The following is a 25,400-nucleotide window of genomic DNA, read 5'->3' on the forward strand; positions in this document are numbered from 1 at the left end:
AACTCACTAAGCCAAAGGGAAAAGCCAAGCTTGGGAACTCCTGTCATGCAAAACCATATTCCATATCTGTTCCCGACTGGGTAGCTATAGATTCCATACTGTTCCAGAATGGACAGCTACACAGGTAGAAAGCTACATACCTCCCCAAGGGACCTCCCTCACAATCTACTAGCAAGGAAATTCCTTGCTGGCCCAAAGATCTTTACCCTAAAACCATTCTGTTGAATGTCATGCTGACAATGTAAATGAATGGCTTATCTTGACAGGCAGTGGACAAAGACAGGCCTGGGAGTCATCCCTCCACTCCCCTGAAACAAATGCATATTTGACTGCTTCCTCTACTGTGTACCTTATCTTATATACAATCCAGATTCACTGAGCTGGAGATGAGCTTCCTCTGTGTACCACCTTATCTGAGCAGGAGATGAGCTTCCTCTACTCTGAGTACCTTATCTTATATACAATCCAGATTCACTGAGCAGGAGATGAAGGCCCAGTTGAGTGTTGCTCTAAATCCTCTCCTGTCAGATCTAAAGTGCGAGTTCAGTGAACACTGATTAAAGCCTCGAAAGAAGGCAACTACTTCATTTATTCACTTTTTTTTTTCTTTCCCCTCTAATGCCCACTGTTTCCCTTTTAAATATTGAAGTCTCCCAACCCTCTTTGGAAGAAGCACAAATCTCAGATGCTCCTGTCATCTTGTGTTCCTTTTTCCCAGGTGCATCCTCAACCTTGGCACCAGAAACATCTACATTGGTTGAGACTTGGCTCCAATGCTTTTTGGTTCACATTTATTAACTTTAAAGATTTCTCCCCAAACAAAAGAGGCCAGTGACTTTTGAGAGGTTTTTAAGTTTGTCATAGCCTCTATTTCTAAAGAAATTTAAAATCTAATTTTCAATTTGGAGCAAGGCTGTTATCCCCACATCACTGCCCTTAAAATCTCTCTGGAGAGATGCCAAGATTCAGTAAGACATTTTCATGATGAAATACCAAGAAACGATTCCAGTCCTTCACTTGGGAAAACAATGCACCCTCTGCAAGAAAGGATGGGCTGCTTCTAAAGTTCATGGTAAACCCAGTCAACTTGGATTAATTGCTAACCCAGGAATTCTTCCTGGGGGATGTGGGAATCTATTAGTGAAAAGACTTCTTGACCTAGCCTCACCCCTACACAATGTATTTAAGAAGTCTGACATTCCACTGTTGCTTTAGAAAGACTTGGACCCAGCTTCTCTCAGGATCCTTATATTTTCATGAAAAACAGAACATTACCCAGATACTGGGATGTTTAGATATTACTCTGTAACTATTAGAAGGCCACCTTACTTACTGTGAGCTTATCTGCTAATAAGTGAGGCAGTGGTCTTAAGATTAAGCATAAATACATATATTCACTATCTGGCAAGCAGGCAACTGGAAAAGGGCATTTAGCATGAAACGTGGGAAGCTAAGGGAAATCTAATAGTTTAGAAGAACATCAATAGATTTACTGAAGGAAAATGGCATGTAAGAGCTGACAGTTGGAAGAATGTGCTTGGTATTCACAGTGAGAAAGTTTGACTTAATTGGTAGCAGGGCTGCATATTATTGGATAAGCATAGATTGCCCTCTGAATATTTTGTTAAAATTTTAATTTACATTTTAAGTTAAATGATTGATTGCTCCGTTCATATGCATTTAGGCATGGCTGAAGACTTCCTGCATGCTTGGAGGGAAATTATGATATTTTTTCTCTATTTCATTTTAACCTCCTTCCTCTTTTATTTAACCCATAAGGGCATCCACATGTGTCTTAAGATAAAAATTTTTTTTAATAAAACTTAGAGGTCTCCTAGAAGCCATCTTAGCATGGCATATAAAAGCCTGTTGAGCTGAGTAATTGGAGCCCCGGGGGAAGATGTGGGCATGTTGGAAGCTCAAACTATAGGGGTACAATAATGAGTGCATTGTGTTTATAGCTGCAGGTGTCTGCCCCTTGCTTCAGCTCACCTCGCCTCACCGCTGCTGCTCCTGTGTAATCCTCCATGCCCTCTTCTACAGCATTAGCAGGGTGGACTTGGATGGGCCATATACCAGATCCTTTGATTTCTATTTGCCACCACACAAACTGACACCGCTGCCCGGAAGCATTCCTCTGCCCATCCAAATCACAGCCCTCCTGGCAGCTTGGAGTTTAGACCTTTTACTCTCAATGCTCCCGGAAACCAGATGTACTTCTTTCTTTCTAGTCCGTTGGTGATATCCTTGGCAATGTAGTTTAGGTAAGTTGGCATCTAGCATTAAAACCTGTATTCTTCAAACTGAACTAATTTCTGGCATAGCAATTGTTCAATAAATGTTCACCTATGTGCCATTATAGTGCTGATTTTTTTTTTTTTTTTTTTTTGCCAAGAAAACCTCTTCTATCTTATGCCTAACTTTCCACGCTGTGAAAATTTCCAAATTGTCAGTTGGGATGGGAGGGAAAGTAGATTACTTTTCCACGAATGAAAACAGTTACCATTTAAATAAATATGCGGATAAAAGGGGGGGGGGTGGTAACTAAGGCAGTATGTAATTAGAACTGGAGAATAAGGAAAAAGAGAAATTCACATCATTGGATACTACGTTGCTGTGGAGAGAAGGGGATAAAATCTGATGTAGGAAGCAAGGTCCAAATGCGTTCATTCATAAAAGTAGATGAGGTACAGAAGTAGCTTGTGTAGGTAGAAAAGAAGTTCCTGGCCAAAGCCCACTGTGGCTATGAACACTTAAGAGTAGCAATTAATATTAATCTTGCTTTCAAGACTAAAACTGCCAGGTAGATCTTTCATAAGTACCTTATTTCAGCATGTAACTTTCTGACTGAAACAACTCCCATTTGCATCTTATTTCTCAACACTGAGTTCTGGTCTCTCCGCCTCCACTTTCCTTCCAGCCGCACTCCACCCCACACACCTCAGCTCTCCACGGGCTCTTCAGCTGTAGTTAGACTGGACTCTCCCCTCTTTCTTCCACCCCTGGCGCCTGCTAATTCCCGCTTTCGAGCCTTTTGACATTACATTGTCTTTGATAACGTCCTCTCTCCTTCGGTCTCGAGTTTCGGAATCAGACCGGTTTCCCTCTCCACTATTGCACTGTTTAACTGAACTGACTCCTGTCTTCTGGTTCTTGTGATCCACTATTTTCAAAGCAGTGATCGCTTAGATTCTCCTGAAGATCCTTTCAGCCTCTAGCCCTAGGGTGAACCTTTGAGGTAAAGAATTCTGACATAGTATTCCTCTCTTAACACTTTCATTTCCATAGTTTGTTACCTGCAATCTGCCAGGTTGCTATCTTACCATGTTTAAAAAATATTAAATGAAAAATCTCAAATTTTGAATTGCACACCACTTTGAGTAGTGTGGTGAAATATCATCCCTTTATCTAGTTTATTCACACTGTCTGCTACCCCCTGAGTCATTCAGTAGCTGTCTAGGTTATCAAATCGACTGCGGCGGACTCAGTGCTTGTGTTCAAGTAACTCAATTTTTCTTAATGGCCCCAGAGATGGAGTAGTGAAGCTGGCAATTTAGATGTGCCAGAGAGAGGCTGTGTAAGGTGCTTGCTTTGAGTAAAAGGGTGAAAGTTCTTGACTTTAAGGAGACAGAAACTCTCATAAGCTGAATTTGCCAAGATCTATGTTAAGAAAAACTTTATCTTTGAAATTATGAAGAAGGAAAAAAATTATGCAAGTTTTGCTATCACACATCAAACTGAAAAAGTTATAGCCACAGTATATGGTTTTAGGTATTCTATTTTATTGGTTATTGTTAATCTCTTACCGTGCCTAATTTATAAATTCAACTTGATCATAGGTATGTATGCATGGGATAAAATATGGTGTATATATAGGGCTCAGTACTGTCTGCAGTTCTAGATTATACAGTGGGGGTCTTAAACTGTCTCCCACAGATAAGGGGGAAACTACCTTTGTCTACTACTCAAACTGATGCATAGCATCTTCTGGTTTGCTATGACTTCATGTATGTAAAACTTCTAAAGTACCTGGCACACGTAAAGCCCTATTTGCTTATGGTTTGGGGAATACCAAACTTCCTGTTTCTCTTCCTCCATCTCTTAGTACCTTTCACACCATTATCTTCTCTATAAGCTTAAAGCAGAAAGATCCCAATATACTATCCTTGGCCCCATTTTTCTCATTCAGGAACAAATAATCGATGATCTTAGAGCTATGTGGTGCTTAGGATTAGTAACATGTTGGTGACATGCCATTCTTTTACTGAAAGAACACTGAGGTCTGGAGAAGTAACTATGCGTGTCATCCCCAGAGCAATTTGACAGCTGAGCAAAGCACAATGGCATTAGCTGTGTTATTTGTGGCTTAAACACCTTTAAAAAGTCCCCAACATATTTTCATTTTTAGAAATCCCCACTTTAGACTTAAAATGATCTGCTTCTGAGGATTTTTGATATGATACATTAATCAAACTTAACTATATACCCCTTAACAGTAGTCAGTTCTATCTTCATAGCCCACACAGTACTTAGGTAAGTGTCTTGAACACGGAATGTGTTTGCGCTTGAGGCACTGTCTCTAAGGATGGAATGGAAAACCCTTCCCCTTAAAGCTTTACAGGTACGTTGTGTCAAGTGGAGATCAGTTCCGGTTAGCAGCTTTATTGCCACAGAAAGGACACTGGCAGATACTTCTCATAGCTCTAGTCATGCTGAATTCCCGGAAAGGGGTGTCAGAATGAATTGCTCTAAGCTCTTCTCCCTGGTAGAAGAACATCTGACCTCTTTTGGAGATCTTTGTACAATTTTCAGTGAGTCACCTGTTGTTCTTGATTTCTATGGCTTTTCCCAGAACAACGCCAGGGCTGTTGTCCTGAAACATACAGCTTTGATCACCTGGCACCCTGCAGAGATTCTCCTCCTCTTTTCCTCTTCTCTCCATGTGGCAGACCACAGGTAGAATAAATGCCTCTTGGCTCACTCATCCCTTGCCCATCAGCCCAAAGTGTGCAGATAACAGAAAAAGAGCTCCTGTGTGCACGGTGTCTTCCACCTCTCGGCTTGATCTTCCCACCCTCTCATTCCTGCCGGATAATTATGTTGCAACATTGGTTGATGTTATAACTGGTCCTGGGGGTTAGGGGTTCTGGGTTATGTTCTAATCTGCACTGGGGACAAAGAATTGCCCACCTTGAACAGCCTGAAGCTTTGATCATGCAAATGAAAGCTTTTTCTTTTCCTTTTTTTTTTGGAAAGACTAGTTGATGAAGGAATCTAAGGGTCTTAGAGTGGAGAATGATGATAGTGGGGGAAAGATGACCTGATGGGGAATGAAATCTAGGATCTTGTATGTGTGAATAAGCCAAACCACACACAATGCTAAACAATAGCGTCAATTCTAATGTTAAAATGTAGATGCTCGGAACTGATGTAAACAGAAGTAACTGATAACATATTTTGTCCATAATGCAAATATTTTCACTGTCTACTTGCAATGCCCAGTATCCTATGGAATAATATTAGGCACGCATTTTGAACATGTCACATTTGGTTCTAAATATTGGCTCCATTGAAATGGGTGAATTGCTCGTTTGTGCCAAGCGATGTGTAGTGTTCTGCTCTTCAGCAGGGCCTTTTCCCTACACATATCCCCCACCCACTCACAGATGCACACACCACACATACCATGCTCACACGCTCATATATGAACAGAGTGCTCACACGCTCATATATGAACAGTACACACACGTATGCACAACACTCACAAGCAACCTCTAATTTTTTTTTTAACACGGTCTCGGTTGTATAAAAATAAGGGAGGTGGCTAAAATCATCTTTCTCCTGTTTCAGCTTTTTTACTCTCCTGGGATCCTACGATAAGATAAAATCTAGGAGTTGAAAATGTTATCCTTTTATCATAGACATTTGAGGCAATAGTGTTTTCCCTCTTTGAATACCTTGTGAAGTGGAGTCTGATTATTTACATGAAACAAAATGCTCTGGCTCATTTTCTAATTCAAAAGTAATTGGTTATTTTTTTAAGTCATTTTCATTTGTCTCATTCTTGCCTATTTGTTTCTCAAAGTATATTTTTAAAAGGGTGATTGTAAGCTAACTTAACGCTATAGTAATTAATGTATAATATCTGTAATGCATTTAAGTGAAACAATAGATGTGGGTCAAGACAAACTTACTGTCTGCGAGGTTAATATTTTTAATTTCCAACAAGCTATTGCAAACGCCACTACAAATGGAATTTTATATTTAAATAGTCTCTTGACCCATGATTCAAAGCTGTGGCTATCACAAAATCTTTCACCTGTTAGAGAAGGTAAAAATAGCTGACTTTTATCACTCTTGACAGGAGTTAATATTTGATGCTCATGTATTCATTTTTCTCCTTAACCAAGGTGTGATAAACTGAAGTTTCAGCACAAACCAACACAAAAATTGCTTTTTTTTTTTCTTCGAATGTTTACTCATCTTTTAGGCCTATTACTCACATCTCCATCTTCGAGCACTAAGAAGGAAAACTCTCTACTGTTCCTATTTTTGCTTCAACATAAGGGGAGTTTTCCTTCTTGATGCTTCAGGGACTGTAAATTTGACTATTCTGGAACCAAGATTCAGATATATTTGTAGTATTAGTGGCCAAAACGTTTGACAGAAATAAGTTTCTTCAGTAATCCTGTCACTAAAATCAGAAGAAATACACCATAATCTAATAATAAAAAGGAACAATTCATCCCTCAGTATCCCTGAACATATAAAAAGGACACGCATTCACATTACTCAAAAATAAAAAAGCATGAGAATTCATTCCATTTATTCAAGGAATGTTTGATACTGCTGTGTCTTCTGAGTTCAGAAATTTCTTTACCATCCTATAGTTTTTCTTTGTATTCTTGTTTTGTTTCTTGAGACAAAGTCTTACTCTTGTCCCCCAGGCTGGAGTGCAATGGTACAATCTCGGCTCACTGCAACCTCCGCTTCTCAAGTTCAAGCGATTCTCCTTCCTCAGCCTCCTGAGTAGCTGGGATTTTACAGGCACCTGCCACCATGCCCGACTAATTTTTGTATTTTTAGTAGAGATGAGGTTTCACCATGTTGTCCAGGCTGGTCTCGAAGACCTGACCTCAGGTGATCTGCCTGCCTCGGCCACCCAAAGGGCTAGGATCACAGGTGTGAGCCACTGCGCCCGACTGTAGTTTTTACTTATATAAACATGAAGGATCAGTAAAATAGTAGAGAAATAAACTTGAGGAAAAAACCCAACTAGCAATGGATTCCTAGGATGATATAATATTAGGACAGGTTCAGGATACCACTCTAGAGAAACTACAACATTTTGGCTAAACAATATTTTAAGAAGATTAAGTCATGATTGAATTATATGATGCAGTATTTAGTCATAAAATTTTAGCAGAATTCGTTGTCAACCAGAAACACCACGACTATAATGAAACTAAAGCCCTCCTCTGAAGCAGTTTGTGGTGGTCGTCCTGCCAGATTTATGATCCCCAAATTATTCTGTGAGAACAAATAGACACAAGTTCTCACAGAAATCCATGCCTAAAACATGAACTCCTTTTGCAGGACAAAAGTCTAACCACAAGACAGTGTGGCTTCTGACCCCAAATGAGGTCATCTGTACTGCTTTGATGTTCGACTTTCATAAAGCTGTTCAGTAACAGCAGCCAAAAAAGTCAGTTATGTAGATATTTTCTATCAATTTCTTAAGTCACAAATAGATGTCTGCGTATGTCTTTAGTACAGTCAGTCATCTCATTGGAGATGGAGAGCAATTTAAATTCAAATCATGTATTGTAAGGTGAAGTGAGAAATAAGGCAGAGTAACCACTCAGAAAACTTTCAATCTAAAAGTGGTAAGATTATAAAATCTATTCAGAAGATAGTAAAAAGTAAAAAATCAGCTTCTAAACCAGGTACGCCCAAGGAGCTGTCATGGACCATGGGCATGGAGGGTCTTCTCCAGAACTCCACTAACTTCGTCCTCACAGGCCTCATCACCCATCCTGCCTTCCCCGGCCTTCTCTTTGCAATAATCTTCATCTTTGTGGTGGCTATAACAGCCAATGTGGTCATGATTCTGCTCATCCATATGGACGCCCGCCTCCACACACCCATGTACTTCTTGCTCAGCCAGCTCTCCATCATGGATACTATCTACATCTGTATCACTGTCCCCAAGATGCTCCAGGACCTCCTGTCCAAGGACAAGACCATTTCCTTCCTGGGCTGTGCAGTTCAGATCTTCCTCTACCTGACCCTGATTGGAGGGGAATTCTTCCTGCTGGGTCTACATGGCCTATGATCGGTACGTGGCTGTGTGCAACCCTCTACGGTACCCTCTCCTCATGAACCGCAGGGTTTGCTTATTCATGGTTGTCGGCTCCTGGGTTGGTGGTTCCTTGGATGGGTTCATGCTGACTCCTGTCACTATGAGTTTCCCCTTCTGTAAATCCCGAGAGATCAATCACTTTTTCTGTGAGATCCCAGCCGTGCTGAAGTTGTCTTGCATAGATACATCACTCTATGAGACCCTGATGTATGCCTGCTGCGTGCTGATGCTGCTCATCCCTCTATCCGTCATCTCTGTGTCCTACATGCACATCCTCCTGAGTGTCCACAGGATGAACTCTGCTGAGGGCCGGCGCAAAGCCTTTGCTACGTGTTCCTCCCACATTATGGTGGTGAGCGTTTTCTACGGGGCAGCTTTCTACACCAACGTGCTGCCCCACTCCTACCACACTCCAGAGAAAGATAAAGTAGTGTCTGCCTTCTACACCATCCTCACCCCCATGCTCAACCCACTCGTCTACAGCTTGAGGAATAAAGATGTGGTCGCAGCTCTGAGGAAAGTACTAGGGAAATGTGGCTCCTCCCAGAGCATCAGGGTGGTGACTGATCAGGAAGGACTAGTGGGGACTCCCAGAGCATCAGGGTGGCAACTGTGGTCAGGGAAGACTAGCGGGGACCCAGTGCAAACATCCGAGATGCTGCAGCCAATAATGCAGCTATTTCAGAAAATATGGTATTGGTTCTGAAGATCAGAATGGCAACTGTGATCAGGAAGGACTAGCGGGGACTCCCAGAGCATCAGGGTGGTGACTGTGATCGGGAAGGACTAGGGGGGACTAGTGCAAACATCCGCGGTGCTGCAGCCAATAACGCAGCTATTACAGAAAATATGGTATTGGTTCTGAAGAATGTTCAGTGTCACTTTTAACAATTCAAAATTAACAGGCAAAATCATCCTATTGCAAGGATTACTTAGGAACAGTAGCAAAGCTGGCGAGCATCTCTGCATCAGTCAACTTGTTCAACTGGATTCACAAACATTTCCAGAGGGCATTCTCAGTCAAGTAGCCCTACAAACCATTCATGGCAAGCCAAGCAGCCCTTGGAGAAGTGCCCGTGTTACCGTGTGATCATGAGTCCTGCCTGTCTGTAATGTTAACGTGTGATCATGAGTCCTGCCTCTCTGTATTGCTAACGTGTGATCGTGAGTCCTGCCTGTCTGTAATGTTAACGTGTGATCACGAGTTCTGCCTGTCTGTATTGCTAACGTGTGATCGTGAGTCCTGCCTGTCTGTATTGCCGACCAACTTTTGAATGGAAATAGGAAGGAGCATTTGCCATCTCCTTGATGACTTAATTTTAAACATTCAATACAAGTAAAATATTTTCTAGTGCTAAACGTGTAGCAGTTTTATTTAGAAAACATTTAGGCAATACTACCTTTGGTTCATATTCTTAGTTACATTTTATGAATGTTATCACTTACCTCTGAAATACTTGCTCTGCCTTTGTTCACATGGAGTCTAATATATTCCTGGAAATATTGATTCATTGATGGAAAATTGACTCTGCCTTTAAGATTGTTACATTGCCAAAAACCTACAAAACTGCCATTTATGCTCAAATTGTTAATAAATGTAGAATGAATAAACCAAGACATTTTATTAGCTAACTTTGTTCCCTTGGAATAAGTTGCTCAATTTTCTTACTCTCAACATCTGCATTGATATGCTAAAGACAAGTATTTTTGTAATTAGTTGGAGTTAGGTGTGGTGCTTTGATAGATGTGTAACTTTAGTGGAATACTAACTAAGCAAAGACTACACTGAACCCACCATTCATGTAACCTTAGCTTCTGTGTGTAAGGTCCTGAAAATATGAGACATAAAATATTGATGGACCTGGTGTTTATTTTCTTTATTGATACAAGGCTTAGAAAATATTAGACAAAGCAGTTACATAGTTGACAAAGACTAAGCAAACGTTACTCTGCCTTAGATAGAAGGAAAAATGTTTCCTCTGTTGTTGCTGATATAAAGAATATTCCCTTCAATATGCTAATCCTTAGGTGGCTTTTCATTCAGAAGGTTCCTAATAACTTGATCTTGACCCTGAAATCAAACACATGGAAAAGAGATGGAAGAATGAAGAAACAGCACAGGATTCACTTATGAAATATCCTCAGTGTCAATTCAGCTCCATTCACATTTAATTCCTTTGTGTCTCTGCACTAATGCCCTTCCTATTCTCCATTCTCCTGCCTTAGCTAGCACCTTCTCAAACTTTCTTCCCTCTGCAAAACTCCTTCAATTCACCTTGCATTGTGCTCTATCCTGGGCCATTTGTGTGTTCTTTCCCATTTCCTCAGTTGCTATATATTAAAAATTAGGACTTTTGTTCTTATGTATCCAAGATTAATTCTTTGCATATTTAACTAGAATATTTAACTCTAACATTGACAGACGTTTCAAAAGTATACTTGAAGCAATAAGTGAAATGCATTTTGACAAGTTTCTAGGGATATCATGGACATTAGTGATTGGGGCATGGAAGGAGGTGACTTATTCAATGTTTGAGTCTATTCAAATTTCGTGGTGGTTACATCAACATGTTCTTTTCCTGGTGATTTATCAATCTTTCCACTGTTGACATGTGCACTTTTCTATTGTAGGCTCTACTTTAATACAACTTAAAAAAAAATTTTAATCTCATTTTACACATGGTGTGTATCCACTCCCTTCACACATAAAACTAGTCCCACTGTAAAAGGGAGTGACCAAGGACTTTTTCCCAGTCATCTCACCAAATTCTTATATAAGGTAATTTGTGGTCACCAGATTTGCTTCTTTATTAATATATAAATTTTAATATTTAGTAATATACATATTTAAGTTACTAAATTATCAGTTGTATACCTCTGAAACATGGCATGCACTAATCCAGGTAATGAGGAAAAAATAAGACTGTCCTTAGTTTTGAAAACATTTAACTACATTACCTGATTTTGATTCTGATCTTCACAAAATCTTATAAAGTATTTAGAGAAAGAATTAGCCCCATGGGAGATGAAGAAGCTGATGTTCACAGCAAATTATTGCCCCATTCAAGCAAGAGGCAGATGGGGCTTCAGAACCACATCTTCTAACCTCTTGTCTGGGGTTTTGTGCCAAGCCATGATACTGATAAACAATTTACAAATGAGAGAAGTGGCCGGGCATGGTGGCTCACGCCTGTAATCTCAGTACTTTGGGAGGCCGAGGCAGGTGGATCACTTGAGGCCAGGAGTTCAAGACCAGCCTGGCCAACATGGCGAAACCTTGTCTCTACTAAAAATGCAAAAAGGTAACTGGGCGTGGTAGCAGATGCCTGTAATCCCAGCTAACTTGGTAGGCTGAGACAGGAGAATCGCTTGAACTCAGAGTGGAGGTTACAGTGAGTCAAGATCATGCTACTGCACCCCAGCCTCGGCAACAGAGCAAGACTGTCTCAAAAAAAAAAAAAAAAAAAGGGAGAAGCACATGGCACAATGTAGCTGCCAGCTTGTTAACCCTAATAATGACCTGGGGACAAAGGTCCCTTCAGAGCCACATGCTGATAAAAGCCATGTTCACTTGCTGTTGGATGCCAGTTAGGCTGGTCTAGCAAGGACCTGATGACCCACGTTGAGGGGTAATCAGATTCCCTGTGGGGTCTTTCTGCAGGTAAGGGATATGGGTATAAAATTAACTGAACCCTTGCTTCTACAGACTTGTTTTATACAATAAACATCTATATGTAATATAAAATTGTAATAGAAGAAAGCATAAGGTCTACTTATTAAATACCTTATTAACTGCTTTATTCAATGCTCAGGAAGATATCGGGCAAAAAGGAATGATCAGAGAAACTGAAGATAATTAGATAATTATTTAGCATAAAGAAAAGACTGCAGACCTCTGTATCCACAAAAATTAAAAATCTGAAAAAGTGACAGAACATCCCTGTCAAGTTAGACAAGTGACTTTAAATGAAATGAAGTTCTGCTAAGAATCCTGACAATTACGTGAAAACAAAATGACTGAAATGTCAGGTCCTGATTCTACAAAGAAGTTCCGTACATAAAACAATCATATTCATAGATAATTTTATGGCATCGAAAGGTTATTTAGTTAAAACAATAGGCTGCTACACAAATGATAAAATACAGATGCATTTTTAATCTTTTTTTCAGTTGAGATTGTATTGAGGATAGATTTCTTAAACCCGGGTGACTCCCGTGACCATGTCACACACTTAGCAGCATTTCCCTGTGTGCTTCCTTCTAAATCCCAGGTAATAAAAGCCAAGAAAATACTTAGCTAGTTGTATAAACCAAAGGAATGTAGTCAAAACTAAGAATATAAAATGGGTAAATACCTGTAGCTTCAACTCTGGTTGTTTCACGTTGTATTTTTTATGAGCACTTTAAGCTTATTTGGTTTTATTAAATCATCACATACCTAAAAACAAGAATTTTTGTTTTGTGATGCATTGCAAGCACTTAAAATTTTTCCTAATATAGAATTTGCCCTTAATAAGTATTAGTATAATAAATGAAAAATTCATTTTAGAAGGCTTAGTACCCCAAAGTACAAATTCTAATTTTTAAAAATCTTTAAAAGTTTCCTTGGCATCTCAGGTTTGAAGAGATGACATGTAAACTGAAGATTAACAAAGTTAGACTTTTATAGGCTCACATAGAAGTGCATGTCAAGGGTGATGCTAGAAGCAAAAAACACCAAAAAACTACTTAAATTATTTCCAGCTTCACTGATAAGTGATTTCTATTAACCATTTTAAAATTGGAGCTTATGTAAAGTCATTGGCTTTTGCTAGATTCTTCATATATTCTTTCTTTGAAGCAAACAGGAGGTAAGTCCCATTAGGGGCATTTCTCAAGAGTGGAAGCAGAAAACTCTTTCATGACTGAAAATTTAAATGCAAAGTTTAGGATTACATGTCAGTTGATGTTATCAAAATTGTTCTTTCCCTGGATTTCCAAAGCGTTTAATTGAAATGACCAGAGATGTTAATTGAAGTATTCTATAAACTTGGAAAAATTAAAATCAGAAAACATGTTTGAACATAGTTAAAACCATATCTTTGGGCCTCAGCTTCTGAATAGCTGAAGGTTTAATGAAGAGAACTGCTTTTCTGTCTCCCTGTATAAACTGGGGAAACTACTTCAAAGGGAGAAAGGATCATATAATTTCGGCCCAAGGCAGGGATGCTTGCAAATAATGGCTTTGTGTAATTTGAAAGACTGTAAAAATCTTTACCTTTTTTGATTATTTCTAAGAACGATTATAATACATGCTGCTGTGTATGTATTAAGGGATTTCATTTCAAAGATAGAGAATACCGTTGTAAGGAGATTATATAGGTTGAAAATATGCCACCTTTTCACTTAAGAATACAATGAACCTGCTATAGGATGAAGGTGAATATAGATCACCTCACATTCCAGTGGTCACTTAGAATTCTATTACGTACTAAAACCTAAATTTAGGTATGTGTCCAGTTAGCAGATGCTTAGGTTACTTCCACTTTATTGCAAATAACACTGGAATGGATTTTTTTAATAAATTGCCCACTCATCTGATTATCTCCATACTATTACTGCCCTAGGAGCAGAAGCTTGTACGTATTTTTTAAACTCCTGGCATTGACTCAGTGCACGCTCTCATACCAGAAAACAAGACAGAAAACTCATTGTAATTCCCACCAGCAGTTTGAGATTCCCCCCTTTATCCTCGATGTTGATACAACCCAGCTCTCATGTAGAAGTTCAAGTTGAATAAGATTGACTGAAACTCTATTTCTGCACTGTGGCCCTTCTACATTGCTATCCTATTGAGGAAGCTTCGTGGGCTCATGCCCTAGGTAAGAATAAAATTAAGTTCAAGCCCTCTGCCTCTGGCAATCCAAGACCCAGCTGAGTAGATCCGCATTTCATTGCATTTCATTGCCTTGCAAGAGTAAGAATGTGACCCTAACGGAGCAGTGATAGACACGTATTAAGAGGGAGTGATGAGTTGTTTTTATGACTCCACCTAAGAGGGGCCTGAAAAGACTACTTGATTGGCAAGAGGCCAAAAACACCTTTAATTTTCCAAAGATGTTTAGTTCAATAACTAAGTCTAGATAACCTGATCTGGCTCAAGTCATGAATAATCATATCAGAAATGGTCCCTTGACTGTCCTCGATCCACAGTAGAGAGACTCTCCTGTAACTTAGTTCCCCCACACCCCCACCTTTAGGGAACTTCTAAGAAAGTGATCTAGTGTGTTACAACAAAAGTAAACATCACCATAAGAATATAAAGTCTGACTACAGAGTTGGCCCTTTAAATTCTTTTAAAAAAATCTCTCTCTCCTGTCCATTAAGGGTCTTCAGTACCTAGGAAAATATAGTATACAAGGACAATTATGTTGAAAAAATATCATAATTTAATCATTGTTTCATACGTCATTGATAGGATCACTCTAGTACCATTTCAATTGATTCCACAAGGATTTAAATTCAATTCACACTTCTGTAATTTTTTTTGAAATGAATTTGTTCATGTAATTGTAAGATTCTTCAAGGGTCATTCTTTTTCTGTTTCTTAGGGTACATGTGATAACTTAATGCATTAATTTGATTTGTAAAGATCAATGTAATTGAGATCCATTACCTTAAATATATATATTTGTATTTTCTTTATGCTAGAAACATTGGAATTATTCTCTCCTTAAGTGAACTCTGCCACATTACAGAGATCTTCAAATCTCAAATCCCCAACAGGGAATAGCACGTACAGGGCTGCATGTTAACAGTGGTGATGCTGTGCAGGACTGGAAACATGCCTATTGAATGGGGCATTATGATGTCTGCTGGGAGATGAGTCATTGCCCTCTGCAATCTCACAACAGTGACATGTGTGAGTGGCATTTGTAAGACCTTTCTTGGGGTACATTTGATGAGATTTTTTTTTCATGTACTTAAATATAAAGCCAGACACCTGCAGGCAGGTGTGTAATGACTGAGAATTTTGCCCAGGAGTTGGGGAGAATTTTGAGTTTCTGGAAAATTAACTTCATGTTGTCACTTCATTGCTTTGTTGACAACTTGTGATCAGAAATTCAAATTTTCCTGGAGGGTGTTTATGGCCTTTTACCCTGCATTCATTTAACTTCTCTTTGGCTGGTTGTAAACTGAAGTGATGCTCAAAGGGATGTTGTCTTTGGGGAGTAGTTAAGGGTAGTGGCAGAGAGCATGAAAAACAAAAGTTGAGTCCTTGAGCCTGGATCCAGCTCTCCCACTTGACTCCTCTGAGTCTGTTTTACCAGTTGTGAGATGGTGATAATTACAGTGATCGACCCGTCGAGGTGCTGTGAAGAGCACGTGGAAACGTTGGCACACGTGCCATGGTTCCTGGGACCCAGCAAGCACTACACAAGTGCTGGCCAATTCATTATTGCAACATGTCTCAATTTTGTTTAAAAGCTAAGTAAGAAAATCATTTATCGGCATAGAAGCTCTCTATGGCTGTGGTACCAAATGACCACAAAGTTTATAATATCACAGCCTGGAGGTCAGAAGTTGGAAACTGGGTCTCACTGGATTGAAATCACTATGCTGGGAAGGCTACCTTCTTTTCTATGAGGTTTTAGGAGAGAATCTATTTCTTAGCCCTCTCCAGTTTCTAGAGAACATCTACATTCCTTGGCTTGGGGTCCCCTCTATCGTCAAACCCGGAGACCGAATGAGTCCCTCCGACCTGTTTTCATATCATGTCTCTGACTCTTCCTCCTCTCTCCCATGTAAGGCCTTGGCACTTGCATTGAGTCCAATAGCATAATTCAGAGTCTCATCTCAGAATTCTTAATCATACCCACAAAGTCTTTTTTGCCACTTAAGAGAGCATATTCATCGGTTCCAGACATTAGCACATGAGGACCGTTGCTGGAGGTGGAAGATTATTCTGCCCACATGTGGTTATATTTAACACTGTATTACAGTGTCGTTCAATTTAAGTAGCAAATTAATAAGCCCTATGGCATTATTGAAGACAATTCTGATTATAGAAGGCAGATGAAATTTTGCAATAAATCATACACAATTTTATCTGTTTAACATAAGGTGAATTCTAACTAGATTAACATCTACAGTGCAATCTCTGGATGTACAGTAACACTTGAAGCTAAAGTTATCTTCAACCTATTAATTGGTACCTGAGTTGAAGAGCTGTCATAGCAAGGACAGATTCAGAAGACAGGAAGTGGCGAGTCCCTCTTTTGTGAATTATGCTGACATCTTACTCTATAAGTATTTTAAACCACAGAGCGTAATTGTCTCAAATTTGTACTGTATATAAACCTTAATGATTTAGAGGTAAGTTATATTGCTGTCTGATCTTAGAAACTTGTGATTTTTCCTAGAATGAAGTTTTTTTTTAATCAAATGTTGGTGGATCCCATTTTTTGTCAATTTTATTTTGCATTGAAGATAAACAGTGCCTAGCATTAAAAAAAAACTATTTCTCTTCACATTTTATAAAATCAGGAGGTGTTTTGAAGGAATTCTAGAGATATACCTTAAAAAGCATAAAATAATTTGCATTTTTGCTGGCTGAATGTGTTTAAAAATTATTCAAAGATTTACAATGTGCCAGTCGTGTCTTTAGATGGTGAAAGTACACAGTTAACAAAATAGGCACAAATCCTTATTCACATGAAGCTTGCCTTCTAGCCTGAAGAGATAAACACAAAACACAAGGTAGTGTCAGATGGTGTTAAGAAAAGTGAAGAAAAATAGTCATAGGACCTCTGAGCAGGTGGCTTTTGAGCAAAGTCCTGAAGTACATGAGGGGATGGATGGCCTTGCACAGATGGAGGAGGAGCCCCAGGCAAGGGGAGCAGCAGAGGCAAAGGCCTGGGCTCGGGGCTCTTGCAAAGTGGGGACAGAGGACAAGGAAGCCACCGTCGCTGCAGCCCAGGGATGGACAGACTGGAGTCGGCAGGAGATCATTTCAGAGGACAAAATGTTCAGAATGTGACGGGCCTTTAAGTATGATGTAAAGCACAACTGCAGGGTTTCAAGCAGAAAGTGGCGTGGCGTGGCGTGATGCAGGGGTCCCAATGTGACTTTGATGGTTGTGCTGAGATTAGACGGGAGGGATTCACGAGGCAGCAGGGAGATTGTGGGAGAGTTTGTGGAACAACCAGGTAAAATGCGTCATGATGGATTAAGCCAGGCACCTGCTAGCTACGGACATGAGAAACATTATAGATGTTTAATTGTTAATAAATATTTTACTTTTCATTTCTTTTTTAGACAGGGTCTTGCTCTGTCACCCAGGCTGGAGTGCAGTGGCACAATCATAGTTCTGTTACCTCAAACTCCTAGCCTCAAACAATTCTCCCAACTCGGCCTCCCGAGTTGCTGGGACGACACACGTGCGCCACCACGCCTGGCTGGCTGGCTTTTTTTTTTTTTTTTTTCTAATAAAGACGAGCTCTATGTTGCCCAGGCTCATCTCAAACTCCTGGCTTCAAGTGATCCTTCCACCCTGGCCTCCCTAAGTGCTGGGGTTACAGGCATGAACCACCACACCTGGCCTGTTTTTACTGTTTTATACATTTTGGATAAAATGTTTGAATTTGTTTAATATGACAAAGAGATGTGCTCTCTTCTCCTTAGTGTGGGTTAATTCTATTAGGAAGTTTTTGGAGTCTAATATGGAATGTTTCTTTTGGACTTTGAATTAGCAGAATACATTTTTAGGTAATACTTATGTTAAGCTATCCTTGGGAAATGGAATAGAATTGAAATGATCAGGAGTGGATCCAGGAGGCTAAGACTCACTGACGTAGAGTTTTGACCACGGAGTATTTCTGGGAGGCCTGACAGAGGAGGCCACAGTCCTTAGCCCCTTTCACAGTAATCTGAATATATCAATCAGAGGGAAATTGGGAGTAAGCCAATTTAATTTTGATGTTAGTAAATAACTTTTTTGTTTAGACTCAATTTGTACTGATTCTATTGGTCACTTTTCAAGGTCATTACAATTCTGGTACCTTTGTGAAACCAGGTATGACTTCAGCATGGTAAAAGACAACAAGCTAAATTTGAATTTCAGATGTACAGTGAACCCTTTTTTTTGGTGTTAAGTACATTATGAACTTAAATTTTTTGATTATCTGAAAGTCAAACATAGCTGAGAATCCTGTATCTTTGCTAAATCTGGCAACACTAGATAGCGGAGCCAAGGTGTCTAGCAACATGTGAATGGGGGGAAACCTTGCAGCATCCAGGCTCCCCCTTTGATTGAACTTTCATTTTTACACAAATGTTTAAGACTCAAGCCACTGAGGCCTACCATGCTGGGGAGGAGGTGCTGGTGGGGAGAGGGGGGTAATTCTTACTACATGTATGGTTCTTTTTCTTGTCTAACAGTTAAATCTATCTTCCACCTGAAATGTTAAAGATAAAATCCCTTCTTAAACTGTGGCCTGTTGCTGTCACATTCCCATGTATCTGCTCCATAGCTTTCTAAGCCTGAGTTTAGTTCTGGCTTCAGTTCTGGTAAACGCTGGCAGACATGTAGCTTGGTGAACCCTGCTCTTGTGTGTCTGCTGGTGACATAGCTTCAACCTACCAATATTTTCCTTTAATTTCCCTGCCCATTTCCCAAACCTACAGTAGCAATGGAGAGCAATGCAGGGAGTCAGCTTAGTGTCATAACTGCTTTTTAAAAATAATTGTGGGAGCTTTTTGCAAACAGTTTTTTTACCTTCTAACTTATCTGAAGAAAGATCTGCAAAAAGGTTAGCAAAACAGCACGAAGAACAGTGAGGAGTCCCAACTTTAGACATAAACAGTGGAATAATAGGCATTGAAGGCTTGGAAGAGTAGGGGGTGAAAGGGGACTGTGAGGGGTGAGAAATTAATATGAGCACAACCTACGCTATTTAACTTACGGTTACACTAAAGGACGAGACTCCACTATGCGATACATCTATGTCATGACACTGCGCTTGTCCTTAAACTTATAATTAAAAAGAAATAGAACAGAAACATGGGGCTTCGTGAATAAAACATTCCCTAATAGTTATCCTAACCCTTCATTTCTTCAGTGACTTACTTCACTCCCCATTATCCATTCTGTCAATCAAGAATCATCCTTTTTTTCCAACTAGTATTTACTTAACCCTACTCTAGGGGCTAGATAACTTTCTGGATACAAGAAATGCAGCATGGACAGAACAGATATGGCTAAAACCCCATTCTTGGTGTAGCATACAGCAATTGTATCACACAGTTACCATAACCTCCAGCAGCATGATGAACCATGACCCAATATAGAAGGAGCTGTTCTCTGACAGGGAAATGCAGCCCTGGTTTCTGCTTTATGATGTGCATGTTGGTCTGCCTGTTCTTCTCTAGCCTCTAGCCTGGAAGCTTCATCCTGACAGTACCCTCAGAAGTGTCACCTCCACTGCAGACCTTTCCCAGCTTGAACGTGTTCTCTTGCCTCCTTCCTGGTCATTGTGTCTTCCCATTGCCCTGGGACGCTCATGGGCCATATCGATGATGAACACGTCATCCTCTGACTTCACCCTCTTGGGGCTTCTGGTAAACAGTGAGGCTACAGGGATTGTATTTACAGTGATCTTTGCTGTTTTCGTGGTGGCTGTAACTGCAAATTTGGTCGTGATATTCTTGATTCAGGTGGACTCTCGCCTCCATACCCCCATGTACTTTCTTCTCAGTCAGCTGTCCATCATGGACACCCTTTTCATCTGTACCACTGTCCCAAAGCTCCTGGTGGACATGGTTTCTAAAGAGAAGACCTTTTCCTTTGTGGCCTGTGGCATCCAGATCTTCCTCTATCTGACCATGATTGGCTCTGAGTTCTTCCTCCTGGGCCTCATGGCCTATGATCGCTACGTGGCTGTCTGTAACCCTCTGAGATATACAGTCCTGATGAACCGCAAGAAATGTCTTTTGCTGGCTGCTGGTGCCTGGTTTGGTGGCTCTGTCGATGGCTTTCTGCTCACTTCGGTCACCATGAATGTCCCTTACTGTGGCTCCCGAAGTATCAACCATTTTTTCTGTGAGATCCCAGCAGTTCTGAAACTGGCCTGTGCGGACACGTCCTTGTATGAAACTCTGATGTACATCTGCTGTGTCCTCATGTTGCTCATCCCCATCTCTATCATCTCCACCTCCTACTCCCTCATCTTGTTAACCATCCACTGCCTGCGCTCTGCTGAAGGTCGCAAAAAGGCCTTCGCCACTTGTTCCTCCCACTTGACTGTAGTTGGCATCTTCTATGGGGCTGCCTTCTACACATACGTGCTGCCCAGGTCATTCCACACCCCCGAGCAGGACAAAGTAGTGTCAGCCTTCTATACCATTGTCACGCCCATGCTTAATCCTCTCATCTACAGCCTCAGAAACAAGGACATCATAGGGGCATTTAAAAAGGTATTTGCATGTTGCTCATCTGCTCAGAAAGTAGCAACAAGTGATGCTTAGTCATTGCCAAGAGAATAAACTTCCTAAGAACTTCCTCCATTTGCCCTGTTTCCCTAGAGATGATTTGCTCAGCTATCAACGTACACTTACTACTGGCAGTTAAGATGATTCACTCTGTCTGGATTCTTGCTCCTCAGGGAAGCAAGGGAAAGATGTTTTATTGTTATGCAGAGACCTTTCAGTGAAGTATCAAAAATGGTTTATTAAGTTAAATAATTTATCTGGTCTTGTTTATTTTCTCTAGGGAAGAAAAACTCCAAATATTAGAGTTCACAGCAAACTTTCACTCTGAACTAGATCTCCACGATATTTGTTCATGTTTAAACAACACAAAATGAAAGAAAAAACCTACAAAAGCTATCAAATGTTTACAGTCAAATTCTGTGATTAGCAGCAATAGAGTAAAAGAATGCCAATATACAAGTGGCAAAGAAAATAAAAGCACACATTTTAGTCGTGTTTTTATTATAGTATTAACCCCCAAGTAACTATAAGCTCTAATATCTCTGAATCTCTGACCCTCTTGAGTGCAGATAGCAGCTGTCAAATACTAGGCCACAATAAATGGTGGTGAATTGAACAGAACTGAGTATGAATGGGTGGGTGGAGGTTCAACATGACACAGCTACTCACAGGGAATAGACTCTAACACTTAGCATCAAAGAACACGACTGCCACTTTCCTTGAGAGTGTATTAACAGGATACCAGGTTCATTAACATCCATGGCCAGAAACTTCACTTTTCCAAGTTCTGTGATTCAACAGCAACACTTTAAGGCACTTTGAATTTGGCTGAGTGGGGTGGGAAGTCCTTGGAGTTTCCCATGCGGGTGTTACATGATAACAGACACATTCTTAAAAGCATCACTATGCCTATAGTGTAGGAAAATAGAACAAAGGGCAAACATGGATACAGGAAGACAATTCAGGAGGTTTCAGAGATGAGAAACAAGGATGGCTTGTGTAGGGTGGACACAAAAGGATTTAGCTCATGGATTTGGCGTATGTTAGCAACAGATGTAGAGTGAAGGATAACTTATTGGTTTGGGCCCAAGTGAATAAAAAAATGGAATTTTCATTGATATTTGGAAAACTGGCCAGTAGCAGAAGTCAAGAATTCACTTAAGATAATTTGGAAATATCTATTAGGTATTTAAGCTAGGCCGGGTGCAGCGGCTCGTACCTGTACTCCCAGCACTTTAGGGGAGACCAAGGAGGATGGATTGCTTGAGCTCAGGAGTTTGAGACCAGCCTGCCAACATAGCAAAACCCCATCTCTACCAAAAACACAAATATTAGTTGGGTGTGGTGGCACATGCCTGTAGTCCCAGCTACTTGGGAGGATCATTGGAGGCTGAGAAGTTGAGGCTGCAGTGAGCCGTGATGGCACCACTGTGCTCCAGCCTGAGTGGCAGAGTGAGACCTTGTCTCAAAATAAATACATAAATACAGAAAGATATTGAAGCTATATGTAAAGTCAATTGTACTTCAGATTAGAGTTCTGAACATAAGGCATACATTTAATAATCTTCAGAGTACAGAGAGTGTTTAAAAACAGGGTTTTTTGAGAGTTTTCTTAAGAGAAAGCTTGAGACTGAGATCTGAGGCAGCTGGCGTCACATGAAAAATTAGAACAGATAGGGCTTTATGAGGTAAGAAAAAATCTAAAAGTGTTTAAAGAAAGACAGTATAAGCAACTGCAACAAGTGCAGTCTATGGTTGAAATAAGTGAGATTTGGTTACTCTATTTAGCAACATGAAGGTTACTTGTAACCTTAGTGACCATTTTTAATGGAGATATGCTTAGAGATGATTCAGGGTAAAATAAAGGGAGAGGAAGTGGATAAGGTAAGTTGAGTATGAATTTTTAGATATTTTTTGTAAAGGAAATGGAGTATAACTAGAAAAACATGTGATACCAATGTGTTGGATGTTAATGTTGTTGTCATGTGATATTGAGTATGAATTTCAAAGGAATAATTCAGTACAAAAAGAAAATCGATATATGAGAAATGGAGAAAACTTTCAGAAAGATGGCCTTTGAGAGTGGCCAAAAGCACAGAAACCAGTTTAGAAGTGGAGAGACTGACCTTTTGTAAGAGCATGGCCAATTCATTGACAATAGCAGGAGGTCAGGCAGAGCACATGTGCTATAACTAAGCTCCCTTCAGATGGTTTGTATCTTCTCAGTGCAATTAATGAGTAAAGATCAGGGTGGTCCTGCCAAAAGTTTGAGAGGAGAAGAGAATCATCTTGGAGAACAGGTAAGTTAATAAGCTAGTAGAGATACCTGGATTGTAGGACAACCTTAGGACTCCCCCTCCTTTGCATTGAATTTATGAATTTAGCACAGCACATTTGTCAGACAATTCATGTGTGTTCGGCATGGTGGCCAGAAAATAGTAGGCACTCAATATGTTAACTAGGATTATGTTAAAAACAAGGACAAAATAACAGCAGCTGCTCTTGTTACTACTACAAACTTATTCCTCTGTGAATAAAGTATGTCATATTTATGCTTTTCCAATGCTTATAATTTGCAGCATGTAATAGATATTCAGTAGCTGTTTATTTTAATAAATTTGTCTCTTTGGGCAATTAAAAGTTGTATAGCCAGAATTCTTCACGGTGTGGAGTTTCTTGTATAACATGGCATGATTTTGTATCATCAGGTGACACTGTCACTTCATTTCAAAGTGTTAAAGTCCACCCTATTCCTAAAACATTGTCTGTAATGTCGGCTTTGTGGTGGCTTCTCTGGTGATGGGTTCCCGTTTAGCGTGGGAAAATGTCCCTGCTCTGAGTGTCCTAGTTGCAGTTGGTACCAAGAGGAGATGCGCACACATATTTCACTAAAATACTGTGTGATACCAGCGTATATGCCCAGTAACAGATTGTTCAGGTGTTGAATAGCTTTTTATAAGGTTTTTCCCCATGAATATTTAAGTGTTTTTTAATTATTTCCACCCCATCTGCCAATTTCAAAGGCAATTTAAGGGTGATAAGGCCATATGCTTGGAGCTTGAACCCATTGGAGTCTGAATATTAGCCTATTTATCTCTAGGCTGTGTGCCCTGAGCATGTTACCTAACCTCTCTGTGCCATAGTTTACTATCTTGCTCAGAGTCAATCATAGTTGAAGAATGAGAGGCTTCTTAGAGCAGATACTTTCTAAGCCTACAACTGTTGCTCCTTCAGGCCATGGGGGCTCTGGCTTAGTGATCTAGCCAAGCCGTCTTCTGTGGGTTCTCTGGGCAAAGCTCTCAGCAGCAGTTCCTTGATTCGTTGAATAGATTCTACCTCAGGTACTGCACTCAGACATTTGCGATTGCATCTAAGATGGTTATATATCTCCCCACTTTCCCTTAGCTTCCTGTACGGATGTACAGGGAGAAGAAATCTATACATGAGTACAAAGTCCCAAGTGATTATCTGTAGATTGTATTAGACATCCTGCAGGTGTTACTATGGGACACCATGACATCCTCCTCCTGACACCTTGTGGCCAGTTAGTAATATGACATTATCCTGAAACAACACCATGTGTTCTTTATTCTTTAATATTGCATGTATCATTACAAGAATAAATACAACAAAAATAATGTATTATCGATACCTTTGGACTGATGGTGACATCATTTTTGTTTGCCGTTAAACATTTTCTGCATTTTAGTAGTTATTTTCACTCTGTAATCCCTCCAGAATCAATTGGGAAAAAATACAATGAATTGTATAAAAACCTTGAATCTGATTATTGACAAATAATTTGCCAAAAGTATTTTTCTCCATATATATTTCTGTAATTATAGATAGAATTTAATAGCTTTAAATATTATAGTTAATATCCCTCACTTTATTAGGTAAAACTTGAAAAGTTATTGAATTTGCTACAACATAGAGGAAAGAAGTCTTTGCTTGGGGATATTTAATTCCAGCCACTTTGTAATTTTAGGGAGTGAATTGAATCACCACTTAATGATGCAGGCAACAGCAGGGCTTCTAAGAAAATCACATTATAAATCAGTGTTAATCTCTTCTTATACTATGAAATATAACACTAGAAATGCCATGCAAAACTCATTATTAATCATCTCAAGAAAACAGTTGTGAAACCATTCATGAAATAACCCCACACCCCATCAAGAAACAGAACATAACCAGCACTCCAGAGGGCTCTTGTGGTTTGATCACCGCACATGCCCCAGGGCAAAGACAGGCATTATTCTAAATGTCTCTAACTTTCACTTCAACTACTTTTAGACATGCAAAAATGTGCAAAATTAGCACAATGAGCTTCCAATGTGGCCCTCACTCAATTTCTCTTAATGCTGACATTTTTTTTGAAACAGTTTTGCTCTTGCTGCCCACACTAGAGTGCAATGGCATGATCTCAGCTCACTGCAAACTCCCCCTCCCGGGTTCAAGTGATTCTCCTGCCACAGCCTCCCAAGTAGCTGGGATTACAGGCGCCCACCACCATGCCTGGCTAATTTTTTGTATTTTTAGTACAGACAGGGTTTCACCATATTGGCCA

General features: G+C 40.0%; 4 protein-coding genes across 5 annotated transcripts in view; all 4 read left to right on the top strand.

Annotated features, from left to right (window-relative positions):
* LOC129033054 (olfactory receptor 2G6) overlaps positions 1 to 25,400 on the top strand; it is a 138,297-nt gene that overhangs the window by 15,947 nt on the left and 96,950 nt on the right. The window lies entirely within an intron of this gene.
* Positions 1 to 25,400, top strand: part of LOC129033092 (olfactory receptor 2T10) — a 63,269-nt gene that overhangs the window by 6,778 nt on the left and 31,091 nt on the right.
* Positions 7,765 to 9,068, top strand: LOC129013098 (olfactory receptor 2T2). The gene is given in 2 exon segments (XM_054449541.1): positions 7,765 to 8,323; positions 8,325 to 9,068. Coding segments are annotated over 2 exon segments (1,095 nt in total). The 5' UTR covers positions 7,765 to 7,972.
* LOC129033069 (olfactory receptor 2T11) lies at positions 11,970 to 23,477 on the top strand. Its single transcript, XM_054481066.1, has 2 exons — positions 11,970 to 12,023; positions 19,772 to 23,477. The coding sequence occupies exon 2, from the start codon at positions 19,916 to 19,918 to the stop codon at positions 20,864 to 20,866; it is 951 nt and encodes a 316-aa protein (XP_054337041.1). The 5' UTR covers positions 11,970 to 12,023; positions 19,772 to 19,915; the 3' UTR covers positions 20,867 to 23,477.

Source organism: Pongo pygmaeus, chromosome 1, assembly GCF_028885625.2.
Source record: "Pongo pygmaeus isolate AG05252 chromosome 1, NHGRI_mPonPyg2-v2.0_pri, whole genome shotgun sequence".
Classification (NCBI taxonomy): Eukaryota; Metazoa; Chordata; class Mammalia; order Primates; family Hominidae; genus Pongo; species Pongo pygmaeus.